Source organism: Pleurodeles waltl, chromosome 10 (genome assembly GCF_031143425.1).
Source record: "Pleurodeles waltl isolate 20211129_DDA chromosome 10, aPleWal1.hap1.20221129, whole genome shotgun sequence".
NCBI classification, from domain to species: Eukaryota; Metazoa; Chordata; class Amphibia; order Caudata; family Salamandridae; genus Pleurodeles; species Pleurodeles waltl.
In genome coordinates, this window is record NC_090449.1 from 186343286 (window position 1) to 186365482 (window position 22197).

At 43.7% G+C, this 22197-nt stretch overlaps 1 protein-coding gene across 3 annotated transcripts in view; it reads right to left on the reverse strand.

Annotated features, from left to right (window-relative positions):
* Positions 1 to 22197, reverse strand: part of CLEC16A (C-type lectin domain containing 16A) — a 462030-nt gene that overhangs the window by 321478 nt on the left and 118355 nt on the right. For 2 of the 3 annotated variants that reach the window (XM_069210166.1, XM_069210163.1), the window contains exon 10: positions 12121 to 12349. In XM_069210166.1, the coding sequence (XP_069066267.1) occupies positions 12121 to 12349 (229 nt within the window). The remainder of the gene's footprint in view (positions 1 to 12120; positions 12350 to 22197) is intronic. The other variant, XM_069210165.1, reaches the window with a different exon arrangement.

Genomic DNA, 22197 nt, shown 5'->3' on the forward strand with positions numbered 1-22197 from the left:
CAGCTGAAGAGCTTCATTTTTATCTACTTAGTCCATGACAAATGTTGCATAATACTGTACTTGAAAGGCGGTCTAGATTCTGCTAACTCTGCTTCGGTACCGGGCACTTTGCTGGGGTGGGACTATGTGCCCCTGTGGACATTGGTTTGGGAGGAGCCCCAACACAGACTTCAGCTGCTTCTGCGACGCACCCAGGCTTATGCATAGCTGAAAACCGGGCCAAAACGGGCCCGTATGCACGTCGGGCAACCACTCTAACAACTACCTGGAGAGGTGAGCACTTAAGGTTTTTGGTGTCTGTTTCATCAGGGGCAATATTTACAGTGACAGTATGGGAAAGCGGAATACAAATGCATTGCCTCAGACTCCTGGGACCACTGTGGACAGCTTCTTGCAGCGCGCTGTGAGTGTGATTGATAAAGAAATAGAATTGCCGAAAAAAGTGCTTATCTTTGGCTTCCCTCCTAGCTGTTAGTGGCCCTATGCCTCTTCCTAGTGTTCATACTGCGCCAACAGCAGCTGATTCCCCAGCTGGCACATCTCAACCCACCTCTGTTACTCCCCGTCCACCAAATACCACCTCTGTCCCATCCCTGGGTCACCAAGAGGGTGGAGTCAATTCAGAGGTCGCTGGAAAAGAGAGTAAAGCCAAAATACGAAGGGGGAGGAGGAAAAAAACTGAGCAGGTGCTCACCTCGAAACGTTAATGTACTGAATAGTACGGGGTAATTAGTGTGGTAGGACAAATGACACCAGGGACAAATCACAACTAGGTAGAGAGCAGCAAACCATTTGACCCTCCCTTAAGGATAAAGTGACCATAGAGGAGGGGCTTGGATTGCTCCCTGTTGCACTGAAACCTATTGTAGCTCGATTAACGAAGACTGAAGAGGCTTTATTAAATTTGGAATCCGGGCTGGGGAGGGGGAAATGTGTTGGGAGGTACTTATATGGGCATAGGGGGAAATGTATCTCAGTAAGTCAAGGGAGGTTGTGCTCGGAGGGAGGAGGGGTGGTTCTGGGATTCCAGGGACCTGTTCTGGTGCTATCCAGCAGTCAGCAAGTTATTCTGGTTTGTTCAAAGGATGCAGGTCCATTAAGTAGCTCAGATGGAAGAGAAGACTCATGCACAAATCGCCCTTGTAATCCAGCAGGAGGTTTTAAAGGGAGAAAGGCTTGCATACAGAATACTGGTGCCCTCTCAACTCAATCAGTTTCCCGCCCTATGGAATCTACGTCTTTGCCAACCTTACATCTTCCCTCCAAGCCACCCTGGATGTAATGGTGTTAAAATGTGTAACTCTTCTAAAGCAGAGAGCTAGAAAGATCATGATCGGCACCTGAACAAGATGGTCCATTGGGTGAACGGGAGGATAATGGGCCAAGTGGTATTGCATGACCCAATCAACTTTGTGCGGGGGTGGGCTGGGTGGGAAACTCAGTGAAAATGGACAAAAACTGTGCTATCATTAATTTTAAAGTTGAGGCTGTTACTAAAAATATCCCAGCAAGGATTCATTTCTGTAGGTGACCATTCACATCAATTAAGGCCCTACCTCTAGGTTTCTTTTACAGACTGACGAGGATTGGGGCCCTAGTGCCTTTACCCCACCTCCTCCCAGTTCTCACCTCAAACAGATTCCAGGTACTCTCACAGGTGGATCCTCAGGACTGTCTCCCCATCCTTGATTTCCCATCTAGTCAGTTACGGAGCCAGCTGATAGGGAATGAGAACCGCTTGGACTCAGTATCTTCTTTATCGGGTACTGAGCACAGGGGGACCCTAGTCTCCTCGTGGAATATAGCTGGCTTTGCAAATAAACAGGACACAGAAGTTTGGGATAAAAATATGTTAAATCTGCTCATATAGTTTGCATACAGGAAACCTGGGCAATCATGCAAATAGAGGTAGATGGTTTTGTGTCTTAATACCGCAGCTATCGCCTCTGCTATGGGTAGAGCTGGGGTGCTTGGTCATTTTAGTCTCAACGATCCTAGCACCAAGGTCAAGGAAAGTTTTTTAACCTTGCCATATTATCACTTTATTTTATTTACCCTAGATAATAAGTTGGACATCATAATAATAAACTTTTATAATAATGTGTTTGACACTACAAGAAGGGAGGTTGTGAAAGTGCTAGGGAGAGACTTGGATCACTCTGTCAATATGTCCAGTAAGAACCCTTTTTTCCTTTGGTTGTATGACTTTAATATTAAATTGTGCCCTATTACATCAAAACTGTTATGTGGTTACGGAGACATGAGGGGGGTGGTCCCTGGCACATTTTAGACATAGTACATATGAACTGGCCCTTAATGACCTTATAATGAAATATAATTTAAGAAGTAATGAGTACTGCAGCTCTAGTGGCTGCCCACAGTTTTCCAGGGATCATAACCCTGTATCTTTAACATTGAAGCTTAACCTGCCATCTAGCCAGGATTCCCCCAAGATCGATAATATCATTCCTACAGGTATGAATGGGGTTAGAATTAAACTGGCCAGGGTAAATCCTGTAAGCATTCTAAAGGAATTAGTAGAAGGGAACCTGTCCTATTTTATGAGGTTAAGCCCCCACTGTCAATCATGTGTAGTTTCAGGGTGTTCATATTTACATTTTTAACTCCATCAAACTCATGACAGTGAGGCCCAAGAGGCACAATAAGGAAGTAAAGGATGGTTAAACCATTAGTTCCTTGTGAAGACCCTGAGAGCAGTGGTGACTCCGAAAGGCAGGACCTTGAACTAGTAATGTTTGCCTGCAATGACTATGGTGGATGGGAATATGGAAGTAGGGGTTCTTTAGATCTAGAGCTTTCATAAAGTTGTCCTGCTGTTGTCCTGCTGTCTAAGTGAAATTACGCCCTGAAGGGTAACCATGTGAAAGGGTTCTGACAGGATGTAGGTGTTTAATAGTCTGGGGTCGGGTATCTGCCTAAGAGAGCCATTCTTTTGGGGAATTAGTTAGTATTAGGAGTATACTCTTGTCCTTTGGTGTTGCAAAGGCACTGGCTTTATGGCAATTTTGAGAAACAAGGATTGGATGTCCTGCTGGGGGAGGGTGAAGTGTTCCTGAGGTAGCCTGTGAGTGAGAGGGGCTCTACTGGGAGGAGTAGTGATGAGCTTCAGACAATAACCATGTTGGATAATGGAAAGGACTCATTGGTCCGTAGTGCTGTTGAACCATTGTGAATGCAAGTGTTGAAGCCTTCCCCCAAAAAGTGTTGGATGTGCAGGGGCTGATGGAGGTAGACACTGCTTTACAGTGGAGGATGCGCCGCAGGAGGTGGAGCTCTTACTTCATACCTTAGTGGCGTTACCTCTATAGTAGCCTCTGTAGAAACCACTGAAGTAGGTGGTTTGAGGCTGCCTGGAATGTGATGCAGACATTTCAGATGAGGTGTTTTTGAAAGAGTTCATGAAACAAGTGTGACAAAAAGTGCCTGTTTTTGTGTGGGGGACTGAAAGGCACCCATTGCTTTTGCTGTGTCCGTTTCTTTTATGAGCTTCTCAAGGGTAGTATCCACTTGAGGCCCAAAAAGTTGCTCCTTATTGAACAGCATATTAAGGACTGATTTCTGAACTTCAGGTTTGAAACCCGAACAGCACAGCCAAGCATGCCTACGGAGTAAGACACTAGTGTTAATGCTGCATGTGGCAGTGGCATCTAGGGCACAGCAACTTGAGTTATTTGAGACTGTTTGCCCTTCTGCAACTATTTGTTGTCCTCTTTTGTGGTACTCATCTGGTAAGAACGAGAGGAGCTCCTCCATTTCGTCCCAGTGAGCCCGGTGGTATATGGCCAATAGTGATTTTGAATTGGCGATACGCCAATGACTGGCTGCCTGTGCGCAAACCCTTTTGCCCACAGCATAAAATTTCCTAAGCTCCTTCGCAGTAGGAGGAGAGTCCCCAGTAGCCTGGCTGTTGGCACGTTTTCGTGCAGTGGTAGAGACAATCGAGTCAGGAGGGACCTGAGACCTAATATACATTGGGTCAGAAGGAGCGGATTTGTACTTTTTATCGACTCTAGGAGTGATAAATCAGGAGCAGACAGACTCCTTAAAAATTTCATCAGAGTGACGAAGAATACTAGGGAGCATTGATAGAAACTGAATATCCCAATGTGTAGAGGTAAGGGTTTTGAAAAGGAAGTCTTGTTCGATAGTGTCTCTGTGCAGTTCTGCGTTATAAAATGCAGCTGAGCATGACCTGCTTGAATGAAGTGATATCCACTGGTGGGGAGGGGCATGCAGGCTAGAGATCTGGATCATTAGAGGTGATCGGTTCAGCATCATAAGTATCCCAAGGGTCCGGGCCATGGTTTGGCCCACCTATACTCCTCCTCCAGGTGATAAAGGGGAGCCCTGAGGAAAATAATCTACCGGAATGAGAAGGAAAGGGAAGCGGAGAAGGGTTCCTGGTGGACTAGTGCCTTGTCCTTGGTTGTATTCTTCTGATGTCAAGGAGGGTCCAAAGCTTCCTGGAAGGATAGCTTCCTTTTTAAATGTACAGGTGACTATGCAATTATATGCCCTGTACCCTCCTGGATTTGAAGTTATGGGCTCCACTAGAGAAGGAGTAGCAGAGGACTGACTTGAGTTCTGCTGATCTGATGATATCAGTTCAGAGTCTTCGGGCACCAAAGATTTTGGTAGTTGCAACTTGCTCAGCACCGAAGTGGAGGTTGAAGCTGTTCGGCTTGGAGCCGAAACTCCAACCGAGACGGAGACAATCTCTCTGTCCAAAGAGAAGGAAGTTGAAGATGATAGCTTGGTCTTGGCAGTTGTTTTCGGTGCCGAGACCAGAGGCTGGGCGGCCAAAGTATCCTTCCATTCTGATCATGGGCAGGCAGTGGCGGACCAGTGACCTCAAGCAGGGGCCTTTTGAGGGTCTTGGGGAGGGCAGAAGGGGCCACTTTACTCACAAGTTGCTCTGAGGTGATCTTATGGCTCTTGATGTCCAACTGAACATTGGAGCAGGAGGAGTCCTAGATAGAAAGAGTATCATCCTCCTGCTGGAGCTTCTCCTGTGCATGTTCCTCCTCAAAGAGTCCTGTGCGCCATTTCCACTCGATGTGCTTTTCTGGCCCAATGCGTCTTCTTCAATCGAAATGATTTGCAGGTGTCACAAGTAGCCTCTTGATGATCGGAGATAAGCAGAGATTACACAACAAGGTTGGTCTGTGTGTGGAAATTTTGTGCAGCACTTAGGGCAGCAATGGAATGGAGTCCGTTCCATCAGGTCAGCATGTCCGTCGGTGCCGCATGAAATATATATTTACAAAAAAGAAGGGGAGTACCCTATCACCCCACCCTGCTTAGGGTAAATATATAGGCCTGTGTCAGGTGTAGATGTGCCGAAGGATGTGAGGTCGGGCCCGAACCGTTGATTCGAAGCAAGCACTAAGATGGAAAGATTTTGAACAAAATGGAGTGAAGACACACACGTCCGAACCCGACGGCAAAGAGAAAAAAACTAACAAAAGAGTAGATGCCCATGCATACTATCACAGAAAGGAAGAGTATGGGAAGGTGGCACTTTGTTGCAGTACATCCCCCCCACACATTTTGCCTGGCTTCCAGATGCAACCTGGACTGTAGTGCAATAGGATCCTGCTAATCAGGCTCCCGGTGCCAGTGTTTTTACCTAAAACATTGCAAAGGTAATTGATTACACTTTTAGCTACCACTATAAGTCCCAAGGAAAATGTACTTAGGTACTCAGGGCATTGGGTACTAAGGGTAGGCCTCTAAGGCAGCAGCACTGATTGTGTCACCCTCTAGGGCCATGCATCCAGATGCACCCAGCACTGCCATTGCTGGCTGGGTGTCCTAGTGCAAACTTAAAACACAAACTCGACATGACACACTGCCTGTGTGCACTGTCCAGCATACACTGCATACAGAATGGATAAAACACCCCTTTGGCATGCCTTCCAGCTATAAGGCAGAGTGCACCATATTATATGTGGAGGCACAGCGGCATGCGCAATACGCCCCCCACTGTGTCCTTGCCAGACCTGGGACATAGTGGATGAACTCAGCAGCCATTTTAATACATGTGCTGGACATTGGTCATCACTAATTTCCCAGCTACATGATGGACACTCTCAACCCTGGGTTAACTGGTATCAAACAACTCAGAATGATAAATCCAAACTGGTACCAGTATTGGATTTATCCCTAAATGTACCCAGGCGTCACCTCAGAGGTGCCCTCTGCAAAAGCTAACTACCCTGGCATGGTTGCTGACTGGTTCTATCCAGCCTGCCACCTCCAGACACTGAATCTACAAACCTTGGGGGAGAGGTCTGTTTGTAGAACAATGCCCTTCCTGGGTGGAGGTCCTAGCACCACATCCCTCTGTAAGGTGCACTGCCCTGGCGGTGAGCTTCAAAGGGCTTACCGCCTTTTAAACTCGACCCCCAGGCCTGTTGCTAGCAGCAGATGGTCAACCCCTTTCCAAACTCCCACTTTTGGAGGAAGCAAAGGAAGGAAACTCCACTAAGGGTAGGAGGAGTGGCCCCACCTGGTATGCACCACCTCTAAGGTGCTGCCTGCGAGGTGGATACTCCGTTTAATGTTTCTCCATCTTAGATGGACTGAAAATAGCCAGTCACGGATAGGGAAATGACTCTTCCCACAGGAAGTGGTCACTGTAGTGGGTGTAGCCACTCATAGGTAGGTGTCCCATTGGACACTTCCAGGTGCCCCATAAAACACCCACTAAATTTAGTATTTAGTAGGCATCCCTAGACAAGGTAATCAGATTTGAAGGACACAAAGAAGACCAGCACCAAGAAGATCCAAGACACAAGAACTGTAGACCTGCTGCACCAAGAAAAGGCGCCAAACCCTTCCTGCTGCACCCAGGACTCGACAATTGCCTCTGCGGAGCTGCTGGGAAACTGGACTGACCACAAGAATCCTTAGAGGATCTCCAGGCTTCGCCAAGCGCCCAAGAACTCCCCCCAGAGTGGAGGTACCACTCTGCAACAAAGAAGAAACCAGCAGCACAGTGAGGGTCACTTCACTAACCAGCCACTAATTCACGAACTGGAAGTCGCAGCTGGACCTGACAACACACTGATGACCACAAGGACCAACCCTGCAATTGTGCCAAGTTTGGTGGCACTGAGCCCTCCAGTGGTCAAACCATACCAATACCCTGGGTTTTGGTCAGCTCATGTTGGACACCAGAAAACCAGCCCAGCGAGGAAGGAAAAAGGATCAGGAGGAAGCCCCAGTCGAGGGACTTGAGGAATACCCCAGACCTTCCGCCAAAGTGCCCCTGCTGTCCGGCAAACGACCCTTGTACCAACTTACCCCCAGCTCCAAAAGGGGATCTTTGCGCACAGCTCCTAGTTCACTGATTCACTCTGCACCAGGCCACCCTGTGCCCTGCAACTAAGAACCTACTGTGCCCTAATGGTCCCTCACCCCTTCCGACCTCAACACTCTAAGGGGACCCCAAGGAACCACCTCTAAACTTACCTGCACAGACCTTTTCCAAGTGGTCCCCCGCAGTTGCCCTGCACCAGCTCCAGAGACCTGCTGCTTCCCCTGGAACCGGGAGTCGCCCAAACTTTTCCAGCTGGCACAGTGTGCCAACCGATGACCTAGACTAACTTGCAAAAGAAGAACTTGATAAAGCAACTGTGTGATTTTATATGTATTTTTTAAGGTGATTTTCCATTGATTTCTATGGTGCGTAATTATGCAAAAAAGAATGTTTTTATTAAACTTCAAAAATCCATATCTCCAAAAGTACTAAACCAGTTTTGATAATCTTGGTACATAAAAATCGAAAGTATTTTTATAAATTGGTCTTGAGTTATTCCTTTGAGTGTGTGAGTTGCACAACTGATATTGTGAGTACAACAAATGTTTTGCACTTCTCCAAGATTGGCCTACCTGCTCAATCAAGCTACCTTAACAATTAGACCATTAGATGATCTAGTTTTTACCTCTGTAAACCGTGTAGTTGCCTGGACCCCCTGCACAGTGTGCCAAGCCTTGCATACTACATAAAGGTCCGTGCTCCTACAAGGAGTCAGTCGATCTCGTGACTCTAAACACTTCTTAGAAGAAAAACAACTTGCACCACTCCAGACCCAAAACTAGATGGCAGAAGTAAGAAGAGCATGTGTATCAACAGCCACACATGCCACAGATCACCTTCTTCCCACATCTCTTCTGCTCATTGTTTATTGCAAAGCAAATCTGCAGCTCTAGGCTATGAAAACAGCTGCCAAAACTAATGAGCGGAGGGGAACAGACATGATATGTTGGAAACACTCTACTTTTCCCCAAACATATACAAAAAGCTAAACTGGAGGGTGTCTCCCAAAACAAGCAGTCACTATGCCCTGCTCCTTACTGCTCACCAGGCACAGTACACGTGTTCATACAGAGCCCTCACTTACATGCCAATCCTGTGGCATGCTTCATCATCGTGTCCTCTCCTGGTGAGGTGTTGACTACCAGATGGGCTCAACCTTGGAGTTGGAGGGAATACTTTGTTCTTAATGGGATCTTATGGCAGAAAACGTCCAGTAAACCCTAACTCCATTTTTTAATAAGAGGGGCCCTGTCATATGGTTAAAAACATAATAGGACACAAAGGGGCATTTACTGAGCCAGTGTCTATTGTAGGCCAACATGTATGATCTGGTTCAGAAGATGTACAGATTTCATCAGGACCTCTAAGACCTTTGATCTCATAACCTATACTGAGCATGCATTCCATGCAAGATCAAGAGATAGTTACCCATTCTTCTATAAAGCATGAGTAGATGGAAAACTGGACATTATCCACTTCTAGAATCATAGCACCAAAGATTATTTCAGGCCTCAAAGGAGCAAATGCAAGGACTTGGTGGGATAGAAAGTCACCAATTCTCATTGAGGACTTCACTAACTAGCTACATGGACCGCATTTCCCAATCCGTACTTGCTCCTGTGAGGCTACAGACTAATGTACTGTCTCATTCGATTTCTGTGGTGGATTATACAATTAGTGAACAGTCAAAGCTGTGTGGATGTTCTTGGCAAAACTAGTCTTCAGGCTAGCCTTTTGGCCTCTTTAAATAAATTGTTTTTTGGCTGAATATTCTGTTTCACAGAAACTGGCTAATATTTGAAGATGTGTTGCCCTTTGCTTCCCAAGACTCATAACAGAAGTGCTTTTTTATAGCCTGATCTAAAATCATGTTCATTCAGTAGTTAGAAGACATTTCCAAAACTCTCTAGACATTCTTCCTACTGGATGGGAGGAGGTACAGCTGTTGTCCTATTTAGTCTGAAAAGTAACTTGAGTGCAGGTTGCCATTCTCACCTTAGGGACATTGAATTAATTGCTTATTATTTTTGAAAGTTTCCGGTGTTTAATTCTTCCTGAACAAAGCTGTTCAACTCCTTTATACTTTTGCTGTGATGTTTTGAAGACTGTTCTTACTAGTGCTCTTTCCTCTAATGGAGAATTCAAGCTCACCAGCGAATGTCCCTTCGTCTCCCACTCAGATAACATTCTCACAATGTGTACGTGCCTCCTCCATGTTTACTAGTATGTCTCTAACCAATCAACTATAGCCTCATGATCACAGGACAGAGTGTGCTTGAGTCTCTGCACACGAGTACTGTCACCACTTCGAAGGTGAGCTATACTGGTGGTGGCTGGTCACACAGCATTAGTGTGCTTATCTTGCATCATGTGGGCAGCCTTGTTGCGTTGTCATCATGGTCAGTGTGTTCACGAGCTGCTCTGTAAGACAGCACAGGGATTCTCGAGCCAAGAGCCCGCTTGCTTGTAAACGGTGCACTGATTCACGCTTTTTCATCTATCACCACCCAAACTGCACATTGGATAGTATGGAAACCCTCAAAAGACCTTGCTAAACTGTTATGAATAAACACGCTTGCCATAGTGATAAAAGAGCAAGCTTATATTTGTCACAACCAAAGTGTTGTCCTACAGCACACGCCAGCTCACCAGCAGAGTGCTACAGAACATCCAGATCAAGACATAACATGATACAGCTAACACCTTCAGGTTAGATTGCCCACCAGAGGATATTTGAGATGTTTTACAGGTATGCATGTCAGGAGTTGGGCCTAGAGAGGTTGTAAAATACTCACAGCGAATGCAAACACAACTGCATTATTAATTTATGGTCCAAGTGATATTTGGAATGCTAGTTTTTGGCATAGTCAACTGTTTGTGCCCTCTCATGCAGTTTAAATTGCACAAAATCAGGTATTCCAAACAATTTATGGTCCAAGTTTTCTTTGGGATGCTATTTTTTGGCCTAATCTGCTGTGTGTTCCCTCTCATCCGGGATGTATTGCAAAAACGCTGGGATTCCAGGTATGCATGTCAAGGGCACAAGCCTGGAGGAGCTGTAGAATGCGAAAAGCAAATGCAGACCAGACTGTAGCGATAATTTATGGTCTAAGTGTTCTTTGGGATGCTAGTTTTTGGCCTAGACAACTCTGTCTTCCCTCTCATCCGATTTGTATTACAAAAAATCTGGGATTCCAGGTGACAAGGATTCCCTCCAAAGTTTTCATCAGCAGAATGAAGTTCTTCAATTTCTGCGGCAGGAGATTTGAAGTGTAGTAGTATGTACCACTATCCTGCAAGGCTGCATTATGCCAGTGCTTGTTATCTATGATTTTCATATAAGAACAGATGGGGACATCGGCGAATTCTCAACAGAGCAGTCAGACTGGTGGGTGACCTTCAGAAACATGCTCTTGTTTTCGAGGATAGCCGAGATTATACTGGCTGCCTGTTGCTTGTAGAACTGATTTGAATGCTCTTTGACTGGTGTATGGGATCTTCCATGGGAAGGGTCCTGGTGACTTGTGCTGCCAGATCACCCATTATCAGCCAAGGTGGTGTCTCAGATCTGTCTCTCTACAACTGGCAAAAACAATCATAGAGTTGAATGCTTGTCTCTAAGTTACGGCATGCTCTGGGCTAGCTCTAGAACTATGGAACCAACTCTCTTTGTCTTTGAGACATATTTACAAATGTGCTATCTTTCATAAACCATTAAAAATGTAATTATTCTGTTAGCTTCACATACTCCTTGGCTGGCATACACAGACCTGTTCAATGTAGTGCCAAACTGCCTTTAGTGGGCATGCGCTTATCAAATAATTATTCATACATTCAACACAGAATACTTTCCAGCATCTCCTCCAACATTCTAGGATGCCTTAAATGCATAACAGTTTTATACATAATAGCTGATAACATGCATGAATATCCTTCAAACAAAATTAGTAAAAGGCAAAAACACACTTTCTTAAAAAAATAGGAAAAATGTATCTACATGGGTTAAATTACAGAAATTTCAATTTCTACTGATCACTACCCTTGAGTAACTTTTTCACAGAACCAATTTTCTGAATTTCTAGCCACTCAAAACTACTAAAGCACTTTAACATGTATGAGATTTCCAGACGTGTGTTATTCCAGCATAGGGAAGTCTAGCATGCTTCATTGGCCGGCATGAACTAAAAGATGGATAGGATATAGTTCCTCTTATCTTATTACAAAGGGAAAGGTTAGTAGGCTTTTCCAGGTGTCAGACTTACATTTCTTTTTAAAAACAAAACTCTAAAAACGTGGATACTTTGTTCTTAAGTGGAAATCAATTGTCACCCAGTAGCTGCCCCTGTAAGTGTCTAAAAGAGTTGCTGAAAATGTTCAGGAGGACAGGATCTATACTCAGAAATAATGCTTAATGAATGGAATGCATGGGAAAAAAAAACAAGTACATTTAGAAAGCACATAGCAACAACAATCGATTCAATGTATTGTAAGACTGAAGGTTTGAGCACATGGAGAGACACTTGTAAGCATCACAAATGCTCCACAAATGAAAACAAGTAGGCCAACGATTCAGGGTAACTGATATTAATGAAAGCAGAATCATGAAACATTATAACTGTTTAATGATCTGCAGAGGTTTTAAAATGCACCAAGTAAAAATTATAATATGGAGAAGATGCATGGGATGAAAAAACTGAAATTTGGATGAAGAACTATTTTTTAAAAGATTTGGGATCTGTATGAAAGAAACTTGGTTCACTCTTTGGTGCACTCACCTTCAGTCTCCCCACTTGTCTTGATGCCTTTTGAACCACCCTCAGTACCTTTAGCCTTATCTGGATCGTCTTGGGTATCCTCTGGTCCTTTATCATCTTCCTCCTCTTCCCCAACATTTTTGTAATTTGGTCTCTTTTGCAACCGTTTCTTTCCTTTATGCTTGTTAATCTCAAGCAACCTCTCCAGTGATTCTGGGGGCTTTGTAAAGCACCTCACTGTTGTTTTTACCTAAAAATTGGTATGAATTTATATTAGAGTTTATTTGTTATAATCCAACAGAAAATTATAGCCAATGCAGGAATGTTACCATTTTTTTCACTTTCATGTCATCTGAAACAAAACTAAAAATAAAACACATTTGGCGAACAGGCTTGTATACCCGCTGAATACAATTCTATAATTCGAAGTGATGCTTGCTCTCTTGGTCTCAACTGTTAAGTGTTTAATGTTTAGAGGGTGAGTTGAAGAAAAAGAAAGCGTAGAAAGTAGGAGGAAGTGCGAAACCTTTAACAGCTGTTCAGCATTGATACTCTTCTCTGAAATGACACAAAGTTGAAATCAGAGACACAACTAGCAGATGCCAAGTACCGAACACCTCCCTACTGGGGTATGAGTCAGAATCTCATGGCACTCATCTCCACAGCATTTATATCAGCACATCCTCAAGTGGAATCAAATAAGATGTTGAAGGGAAGTACTGAACATGTTGAAGGATGGTTCTGTGGTGAAAAAGGCCATGGATCCCAAAACTGCAACTCTTACAGTGCAAGTTATGTTCCAGTGTCATGCCTTGTGGTTGGTCCCAGTGTCATGCCTTGTGGCTTGAGACTTACCAGGGGATGGAAGGAAGTGGAGATGGCACGCATCAGTGCTTTGAAAGAGATGATTGGATTTGGCAACAAGTTCGCAAAAACAGTAAATATGCACAAAAAATTTAACTTGGTTTAATTAGGTGGATTCTCCCATTACTGCCAACGACTGTCAAGCATAGTTGATATGTTCCAAATGTAAGAGAACCAGTGCAGATTATGCTTTACATTTTATCAGCCTTCATTGAAGCTGGTGAGTTACATTTAAAAGCCCCAGACCTATTTCAGCTACACTGCGAAACCACATACAGCAAACTTTGCTGTTCTGATAGAACAATACACTAAAGGGAGATTGAAACTAGGTTTCATGTGATGTGTTCACTTGAAATAGAACCTCAAAGTGGTTTTGTAATTCACACCTCAAACAAAATGTGCAGATTATCTTTAAACCGACTATTATGTCAGCACCTTTAGCATGTGCAAATTAGGCTGGTAAAACACAGCATTGCCAGTAACTCCCTCTATCTCTTTACGGGAAAGGGAAAGTAGGTTAAAACACCAATAACCCCAAAACAGGTGTAATCAAACCGCATCTCAACTCGCGGGAAGTGACTCGTGCAGCTCTCACTAAACAGGAAGGGAGGCAAACCTTACTGTCTCTGTCGTTTAGTGAAGCAACAATAAAGATGCTGAAGTGTGCACTCCTCATAGATATTAGCAAATGTCATGACCGGAGCACAAGGGCGACACTGGATGCAAACATCAGTAGTTAACGACAACTGTGTAAGATGTTGCTTGGAATACAACAAGGTAACATCAATGCATTGCCATAACTGTCGATAGTTCCACAGGATTACTGGCAGCTCACACTTTTACAGTAATGTATCCGTGCTATCATTTGCTTTTGGATCTAAGAAAAACTATTTTTATGTTGATAAAAGGCAAGCTACCCCGTAAATGATTTTGAATTTAATTTGAACTCGACAGCCATCTCAAAGGAGCCCCAATTAGTTAGAGACGCTGCATATGTGGCAAAGACAGGAAATAATAGGAGTAACTTGCAAGTTAAGATGTTACGGTCTTTGCCTTCAAGCGTCAAAGAATGCCGCAAGCCTTGGATCCTGAACTGCTCATAAGGGCGGGGCTGCATACAGAAGTAGCAATCCTTCCATATAATCGCATTTCGTTACTGGGACCCCAAATTCCACTTATGCACTGTCCCTCTGAATATGTAAAAAGGAGGTCAGAAGAATAACCTTGCAATTTATTTTTGCTTTCGACTGGTGATCTTCAACTGTTAGTTCATCTCCCTTTAATATATAATAATGTATGTAAGTTCTAGCCCAATGACATGTATTCTATAACATTAGTAGAAAAGGGGTTTGAGGGTTGCTATGCACAACCTAGCGTCCAAGTGTTGAAAGTGTGCCCAGATGCTGAAGTAGCAGCCTTTCATATCTCTGGTGAGAAATTCACAAAATTGCAGTATTAGGACCTTTGATCTAGAAGTACTGAAAAGCTGGGTGCCCAAATGTATACAATGAGGTGTGAAGTCGTCAAATGAGAATATTGTGGAGAATGCTTGTGGTAGTGCATTTTAATCGGCAGGTAGTCTGCAAAGCACATTAGTTTACAGTATAATTAGTTTAAGTTGCACGTCTATGTTTGTTTTGTCATTAACATGCAGTATTGAAAATTGTGATCCACCATTTAATACTTCTTTTGTATTTTCTGTGTTCATCTAGTTTATTTAAAACTTTATGTGAAATTTATTAAACAAATTCTGACGTTGTTTCAGTGGGAGCACACTGAATTCCAGCCTTCAGTAAGAATAGTTTCAGGTACAGCCAACACTTTTTTTAAAAACCTTTTTACGGCATGAAAGCATAGGGCTTTCTCAGGGCTCTGGGTAATTCTGCCTTTGGTACATCTGACGTGCAGGATGAACAAGTACTCAAAGTCTGTGCTTCTCTAGGTTTAATGGTAATCCTGTGGTAATGCAAGCCTGTGTAGGAAGAATGTATACTCCACGGTATTTGCACTGTTTTTCTTTTTTACTTAAAACTTGCAAAAACGTTCCAATAAATAAAAGTTAAAGACAAAAACGAGGTGCTATATTTTCCTCTCCTGTTATTTCATAGCGTGGCAGTTTACTTTTTCTTTTTCTTCTACAGATACTTATTTTATTCCTCGTGATCGATCATGATCTCATACCCAGCACAGACTCTAGAGTTATGGTACCTGGCGCAATTCATCAGGAGGGTCTGGATACACTAAAACCACTCATCTAGGTCACTGGCTAATCACTTTTAAACTAGGTTCAGTGACACCAGAGATGTGAGAGGCCAACTACACCACAATTCGCCCTATTTATTGCTATCCAAAAGGGGCAGAGGGACCCATCTTTCCAGCTTGCACTGGGGTGCATAACACACTTGCAATGCCACGGACTAGCTGCTCCCTCATAAGACAATTTCTTTAATATTTTTTTCCCATATTAATTCTTGGTCCTTTCATTTCAGCGCCTTCTGTGGCCCTTGATTTGTGCTACCATCCCCGAGCGGAATCACTATCTCTCGTTACATTCTTAGAACGGAGGTTCGGTTTTCTTGCTGGCAGACAGGCCCCAGGGGTTGTTTTGGAACCAGTAGCGGCTCGCAGGCTCCCAAGGGGGTGGGGGTATGGAGAAAGAATCAGGGGGAAATAAATAACAAATTGAAAAAGAAAAAAATCTTACCTTGTCCGATGCCGTGTACCACTGGTTCCTCACTGGCGCTGCAGGCACAGGCTCACAGCCTGCCCTGCGCCAATCCGGAGCGCCCAGGGTGGATGCTCCCAGGCAGACGGGGAGCCTGTGCAGGCTCCCTCAAGCCCAGCAACCATGATGGTGGGCTGGAGAGAGCCCTGTGCGCATGTGTTTTTGGCTGGCGTGAGACGACCAGCCAAACACTCATGCACTTTGAGGGGGCGTGCATGTCACCCGCGTGGCCTCACCCCCCTTACCAGAAAACCATCATATACAAAGTTTGATGGTTTTCTGGTAAGGGTTTTGCAGCTGCCGCTGCTGGTGAGGGGGCAACGCTCCTCCACCCAAATAGAGGACCCGCCATTGTTTGGAACCTGTGCAAGAGAAGCATCAAGCTTCTGTCTAGAGATGTCAGCCCCTTAAAGAGTAGTGTGCCTAACAATTGGCTAAGGTTTTTGAAGAAAGACTCCATTAAATGGAATTAACCTAATTTTGAATATTACGTAGTGGTGGACCTCATGAGTGTTTAACAGTAATAAGGCAAGGCAGCTGTGCACCATGCAAAAGACACCCATACATGACATTCAAATCACATCTTAAGTCACTTATTCAAATGTGTTTTTGTTTGAGGTGTCACCACATAGGATTATTGGTTGAAAAACATTGCAAACTGTCATGTAAGTTAACACAAGGAATTTAAATCTAGGTATGCTACTGGAAAATTTGCCAAGTTACAATACTCATTTCATGTTTTCCTAGATACATTAATCTTTTAAAGCCTAGAGTCAAAAGGGGAAAAAACACACACAAGATGCTGGTTAAAAAAAAAAAAAAAAAGGAAAAAAGTCACATGCAATAAATTTATATATGGTTTTAATGTTTTCAATAGCACGAAGTACAGATTAGGAGGAATTCAGAGGATCTTTAAACATGATTGATGCTAAGTCAGGCCAAAACACGGTCCTGACTATGGTATTCAATGGTAAATTACAAGTTAAAACAAGTCAGAAAGCAAAGTATGAGCAGGAGCATATTTTGTAATGTTGTGAACTTTATGCTGAGGTATAGTATCAAAGTGTGTCTTTTGTGAAGGAAAAGCAAGACATCTTCAACTTGTTGTTTAGTGTGTACAATGACATCATGAATACATAGGATATGCTCATGAACACATACCTACCAAACGAAAATGTTACTTACCTCTGGTAATGTTGTTGCTTGTGGAACCAATTTCAAATGCCAGATACATCAACTTAGTAATATCCAGACTGGATCTGAGAAATTTCGCAGCCATGCTCTTGTGCATTGATAAGTGGCACCATGTGACCCTGTTACGCCCTGTGAGGGAGTGGAGTCGCAAATAAGCACCAGCCTATAACACTGATGTCAATTTCTTAATCTTTCCCCTCTGTGCATCCATTTAAAATCGTATGTGACAGTGTCCCAAAACCTTATCATAATGTCCAAGAGTCCACTTGAAAGAAAGGTGGGCGGGCAGTGAAGAATCAGTGGTTAGAGTATCGACCAGAAGTTGCACTGCCAAAGGGAAGTAACTTAGGGCCAGATGTACAAAGCATTTGTGTGGTCGAAAACATGCCGATAGTGCGAATTAGCCCATCTGTGACTGGAAAAATACATTTCAAACGTATAAAAAGCAATTCAATAACTTTGTTATCAAATCGCAATGGTATTTGGGAGGAGCATGTTTTCTGCATACCTTTCAGATACTAAATCTGGATGGTGTATAATATTTTATTTTGCGACCAAATTTTGGTTGCAAAACAGTAATACTTAACCACTACTTGGAAAGTGGTGGTAGCCCATTTGCAAATGGCTCTGAGAATGGTGAAAAATATTTTTAAGAGCAGGCAGTGGTCCCACAGACCACTGCTTTCTCATAAAAAATGAAACTTTAAAGTTTCATTTTTCTCTTTTTAAATGCATCCGTTTTTCTTTAAGGAAAAAGGCGTGCACTTAAAAAAAAAAAAAAAAAGATTTCTTTATTAAAAAGCAGTCATAGACATGGCGTTCTACTGACTTAAGCAGGCCACCGTTTGGATTGGGGTAAACTATGACCTGGAAAATTAACTGCAGATTGGAGTTGGAAGTCACAGGGGGCCACACCCTTTGATTGAAGCCCTGCGCCTCCTCACCTGGTTTATAGTGGTGGTGGAATGGGCTCAAGCTGCACTTGCCTTTCTTACACTCATGGCATGTCTGCGACATACAGGAAGACACTGAGCAAGAAAGAGACTTTGAGCGGGGCTAATTCCTTGAATAAGACTGAAAATAGCCCTGCACGTTGGAGCATGATCTACTTTCTCACTATGTATGTGGGGCAAAGTAGAGTCCTGCCTCCTACTCCTGGATCTTTTTTGGATACATGAAAGTGCCTCTATAGCACAACTTTGAGGTGTGACTGAAGCCCAAGCACCAAAGGGAGTCACTGTGTAAGTCTGTAACCAAAATCTGCTTCCTGAAGTTAGTAAACAGCTTAAATTCTGCCATTTTCGAGGAAGACATTGACGCTGTCTTAGCCTAATTTAAGATGTCAGAAAACCAACAAAGTAGGGGACAGAGGTATGGATTAGCTTTGAAGAGCATGAAAAGAAAGTAACTGATGTCACCATGCAAAGGTGGCTCTTATACGTGGCTCTGCTCCAACATTTCCAGAAGAGAACAGTGTCCCAGCAGGGAGACGCAGTGCCACTTATCTGACATGGGGGCACTACTGAGAAAATACCCTGGATCCAATCTGGCATCCTGGGGATAGTCTTAAATTGGAGAATTTTCAGTTAGAAGTGTTCATCTGAAAAACACCTTTTAGTATATACTGCGCAAGAAAACCAAAGCAAATTACATTAAAATACCTGCATTAGCAAATAAACTCAAAAATATGTTTCTAAGAAGCTAACAAATGGATTTAATCTTCCCGAGATTCATTTTTTTCTTTATTAGCAGAAATAGTAGTTTGGCAAAATATGCTGTATGTTGCAACTAGTTTTGCGGTATATAGCTAAAAAATAAAGTGTTTGGTGGATAAAATATGAAGATGGGGTTACTGGGGCCTAGTGAAGTGGATGGCAACGCATGACACCATATACATAAAAAGACTATATATATTACCTAGTGGCAGTCGCCACTAGGTAGCTATAGTTACGGCCAAGTTTCTATAGAAATAGTTTTTTTGTTTGTTTTGCTAATAACTTTGGCGCTGCTTGATGAATCTTCACAAAATCTCCCAAGAAAATACAACACTCACTTGAGCTGCTGTCTTCAAGGTTTTGGGGTGCTCCCTGGGTGAGGGGAGGGGGGAGCACGAAAAACATGGGGTCCCCAAACACTTTTTCCTCATTCATTTTTCCTAAGGAAAAAATGACCAGCAATAGCGCTTGAACTACTGGACGGAATTACACCAAATTTGGCAGAAAGGTAGGACCTTGTTCAGAAGGAGCCTTTTTTTTTGCTTTGGAGTGAAACCGTTCAGTAGTTCTTGAGAAAATTAAGGCAATCCAAATTTGTATATGTAGGGACGTGAAGGATTTACAACCCCTCCCGATCTCGCGCTGAGATTTGACTGTCTGACAACACTTAAACAACGAAGCCCTTGATGTGTTGTCAGCCATCTTGGGACATGGCTGAAGTCGAGTCTCAGAAAAAAAGAAAAAAAAGTACAAGAGGGGCCAGGGTACGAACACACTGACCTCTCAGCTCCGGTCCCAAAGGGACCCAACACCACCAGGGTTCAAAAGCATTTTTTTTTTTAATGTTACCACAAATTTGCGGCGGGTTGAGAATCTGCAACAAAAATGTAAAAAACAAAACAAGCTTGGGCTCACACACTTGTCTTAAAATAAGTCCCCAGGAGGGCCGGGTCCCATGGTCACTTTTTGTTTTTCATAGGGGGGCCTTCTGACCCCCCACAGCCCTGGTGACCACCACCTCCTCGGGTGAATAATGTAATAGGAGTGGGAGCAGCCACACTGCCCCCGCACCCTGGAGATCACTGCCGCCAGGGGCAAAAATGCATTGTAACATGGGGGAAGCCGACATCCTCCCTCAATTCTCCGGGAACCACCACCGCTCCATTGCAAATAATATAATAGGAGCGGGGAGGGCACCCCCCCCTTCCCTGCAGCCACAGGGATCACCACCTCCCAGTGGTCAAATTACAAATAATTACATGGGGTCTGTTTTGGACCCCCTTAACCCAATGGATCACAACCTTCCCTGGGCTTCTTTTAAGTTGGAGGGGTTCCAAGCAGCCTCCCTCCAAGAGCCACTGATGGCCCTGGGAACTGCCAATCCCCCAGGGCCGGCTCCTGCTATGTCCCGGGGTGCCCACTCCTGGGAAATAGCTGTTTGCTGTGGCTTGGCTGCAGTGCTGAAGCAGAAGCCAAGCAACAGCAAACACTTCGGTTTTTGACAGAGGGACCTGTCAAACAGGTCCTGCTGTCAAAAACGAAGCTTTCGGGCAGGGGACAGAGATGAAAGGGTTGCTTCAGCAACCACGGAGCTGCTCCTTAAAGCAGCTACGCGGTGCTGAAGCAATGGGACTGCAGGGGAGGTCATGAAGCTATCCCTGCGGTCCCAAGTAGCCCGTAAAGGACTTCTTATAAAAGAAATAATAATAATTTTTAAAAAACATGTAGGGACCGCAAGGGAGCCCTTGATGGCTCTCCCGCGGTCCCTGAAAGCCCATAAAGGGCTAAAAAAAAGAAAAAAACAAAAAAGAATAATTCACACAAAGGTCACAGACCTTCATACTGAGCATTTTTACTACAAATGTGTAAGGTTCATACTGAAAGGTAATCTTACTCTTTTTAAATGGCAAATACATTTTTCTTTTTAATTTGTCCAGAAATATCTCATTCTAAGTATGTCATTTATCAAAACCTAAAAAACTTTTCTTTGTGTCACTCTCTTTCTCTGTTTCAATCTTTCTCCCACTCACACACCCACTCAGAAACTAATGCACCCACTCACAGACCCGTTCGGACCCTTGTGCACCCACTCACAATCCAAGTCAGACCCTCACACACTCACTTACAGACCGACTCAGACAGTTACACACCCACTCACAGACCCACTGACTCCCTCCCACCCACTCAAAGACCCGTGCACACACTGACACACCCACTAAAACACTGATGAGCGCACTATCACAGCCAGACAATCTGACAGCCACTCCCACTCCCAGATACACCCTCTCACTCCTATTCTCACATCCAGAGAGGCGACGGCAACTCCTGCTGCGCACAGCATGTGGTAAGGTGGTTAGGAGGGGCCAGGTCTTGCGGGCAACATCCCCTGGGCATGGGTGAAGGCCGTGCATGGTGCAAGGCTGGGTGCTTGTAGAGGGTGGCCTCAGGGCCTTTGGCTGTGCGCGGCAGTGGTTGGATTAACGTAAAGTAGTGAAAATTACTATATGTAAAAAAAAAATACAAATTCACTGAAAAACTCAGGTTACATGGATGTTACAGTTAGGAAAAAGAGTTAAAAAAAACCAAAGAAATTCACTTAAACTTTAACCAAAGGTTACAGGGACATTATAGTTAGGCTCACATTTTAAACATACGAAACCATAGAAATTCACCAGTTAGTCACCTCAAGTAACTATAACTCAAGCCCTAAGGTAAATATAACTCAAGCCCTCGCCGTGCACTGCTAATTACCCTACAAATTAAGGCACTCATGACATCTTTGATAACATAATTGGAAATATCAATGTAATATTTGCAGTAAAATGTGTGACGAAAAAACTGTGCATGGCAGGGACGTGAGTTATAGTTACTTTGAGGCACGAGTTATAGTTACTTGAAGTTACTAACTATAACTGCTGAATTTCTATGGTTTTGTACATTTAAAAGGTGAGCCTAACTATAACGTCCCTGTAACCTCTGTTTTTTTATGTGTGTGTGTATATATATATATATATATATATATATATAAAATTGTATCTTACAGCATGCATCGTACATGAGAAGGACAGACATGGGGGGTTATTCTAACTTTGGAGGAGGTGTTAATCCGTCCCAAAAGTGACGGAAAAGTGACGGATTTACCACCAGCCGTATTACGAGTCCATTATATCCTATGGAACTCGTAATACGACTGGTGGTATATCCGTCACTTTACCGTCACTTTTGGGACGGATTAACACTCCTCCAAAGTTAGAATAACCCACATGATGTTTATAGAGGCAGGGCTACAAAGATAAACAGGAATTGTGACTAAGCATTGATCCTGTGCTACTTTATATTTGAAAATACATTTTATAGCAATTTCAAATAGGGAGAAAGAGAGAAAGAGAGAGAAAGAGAGAGAAAGAGAGAGAGAGCAAGAGAGAGAGAGAGAGAGAGAGAGAGAGAGAGAGAGAGAGAGAGAGAACAGGTCGGCATAGAGTGAATTACAGTGATGAGGTCCAAGCAAGTTAAAAGACTGGAACCTTAAGGTCACAATAGGAGGTTTGGGTATGACTCAAAGATTACGATTAGCTGACCAAGATTGGGGAAGGAGTGGGG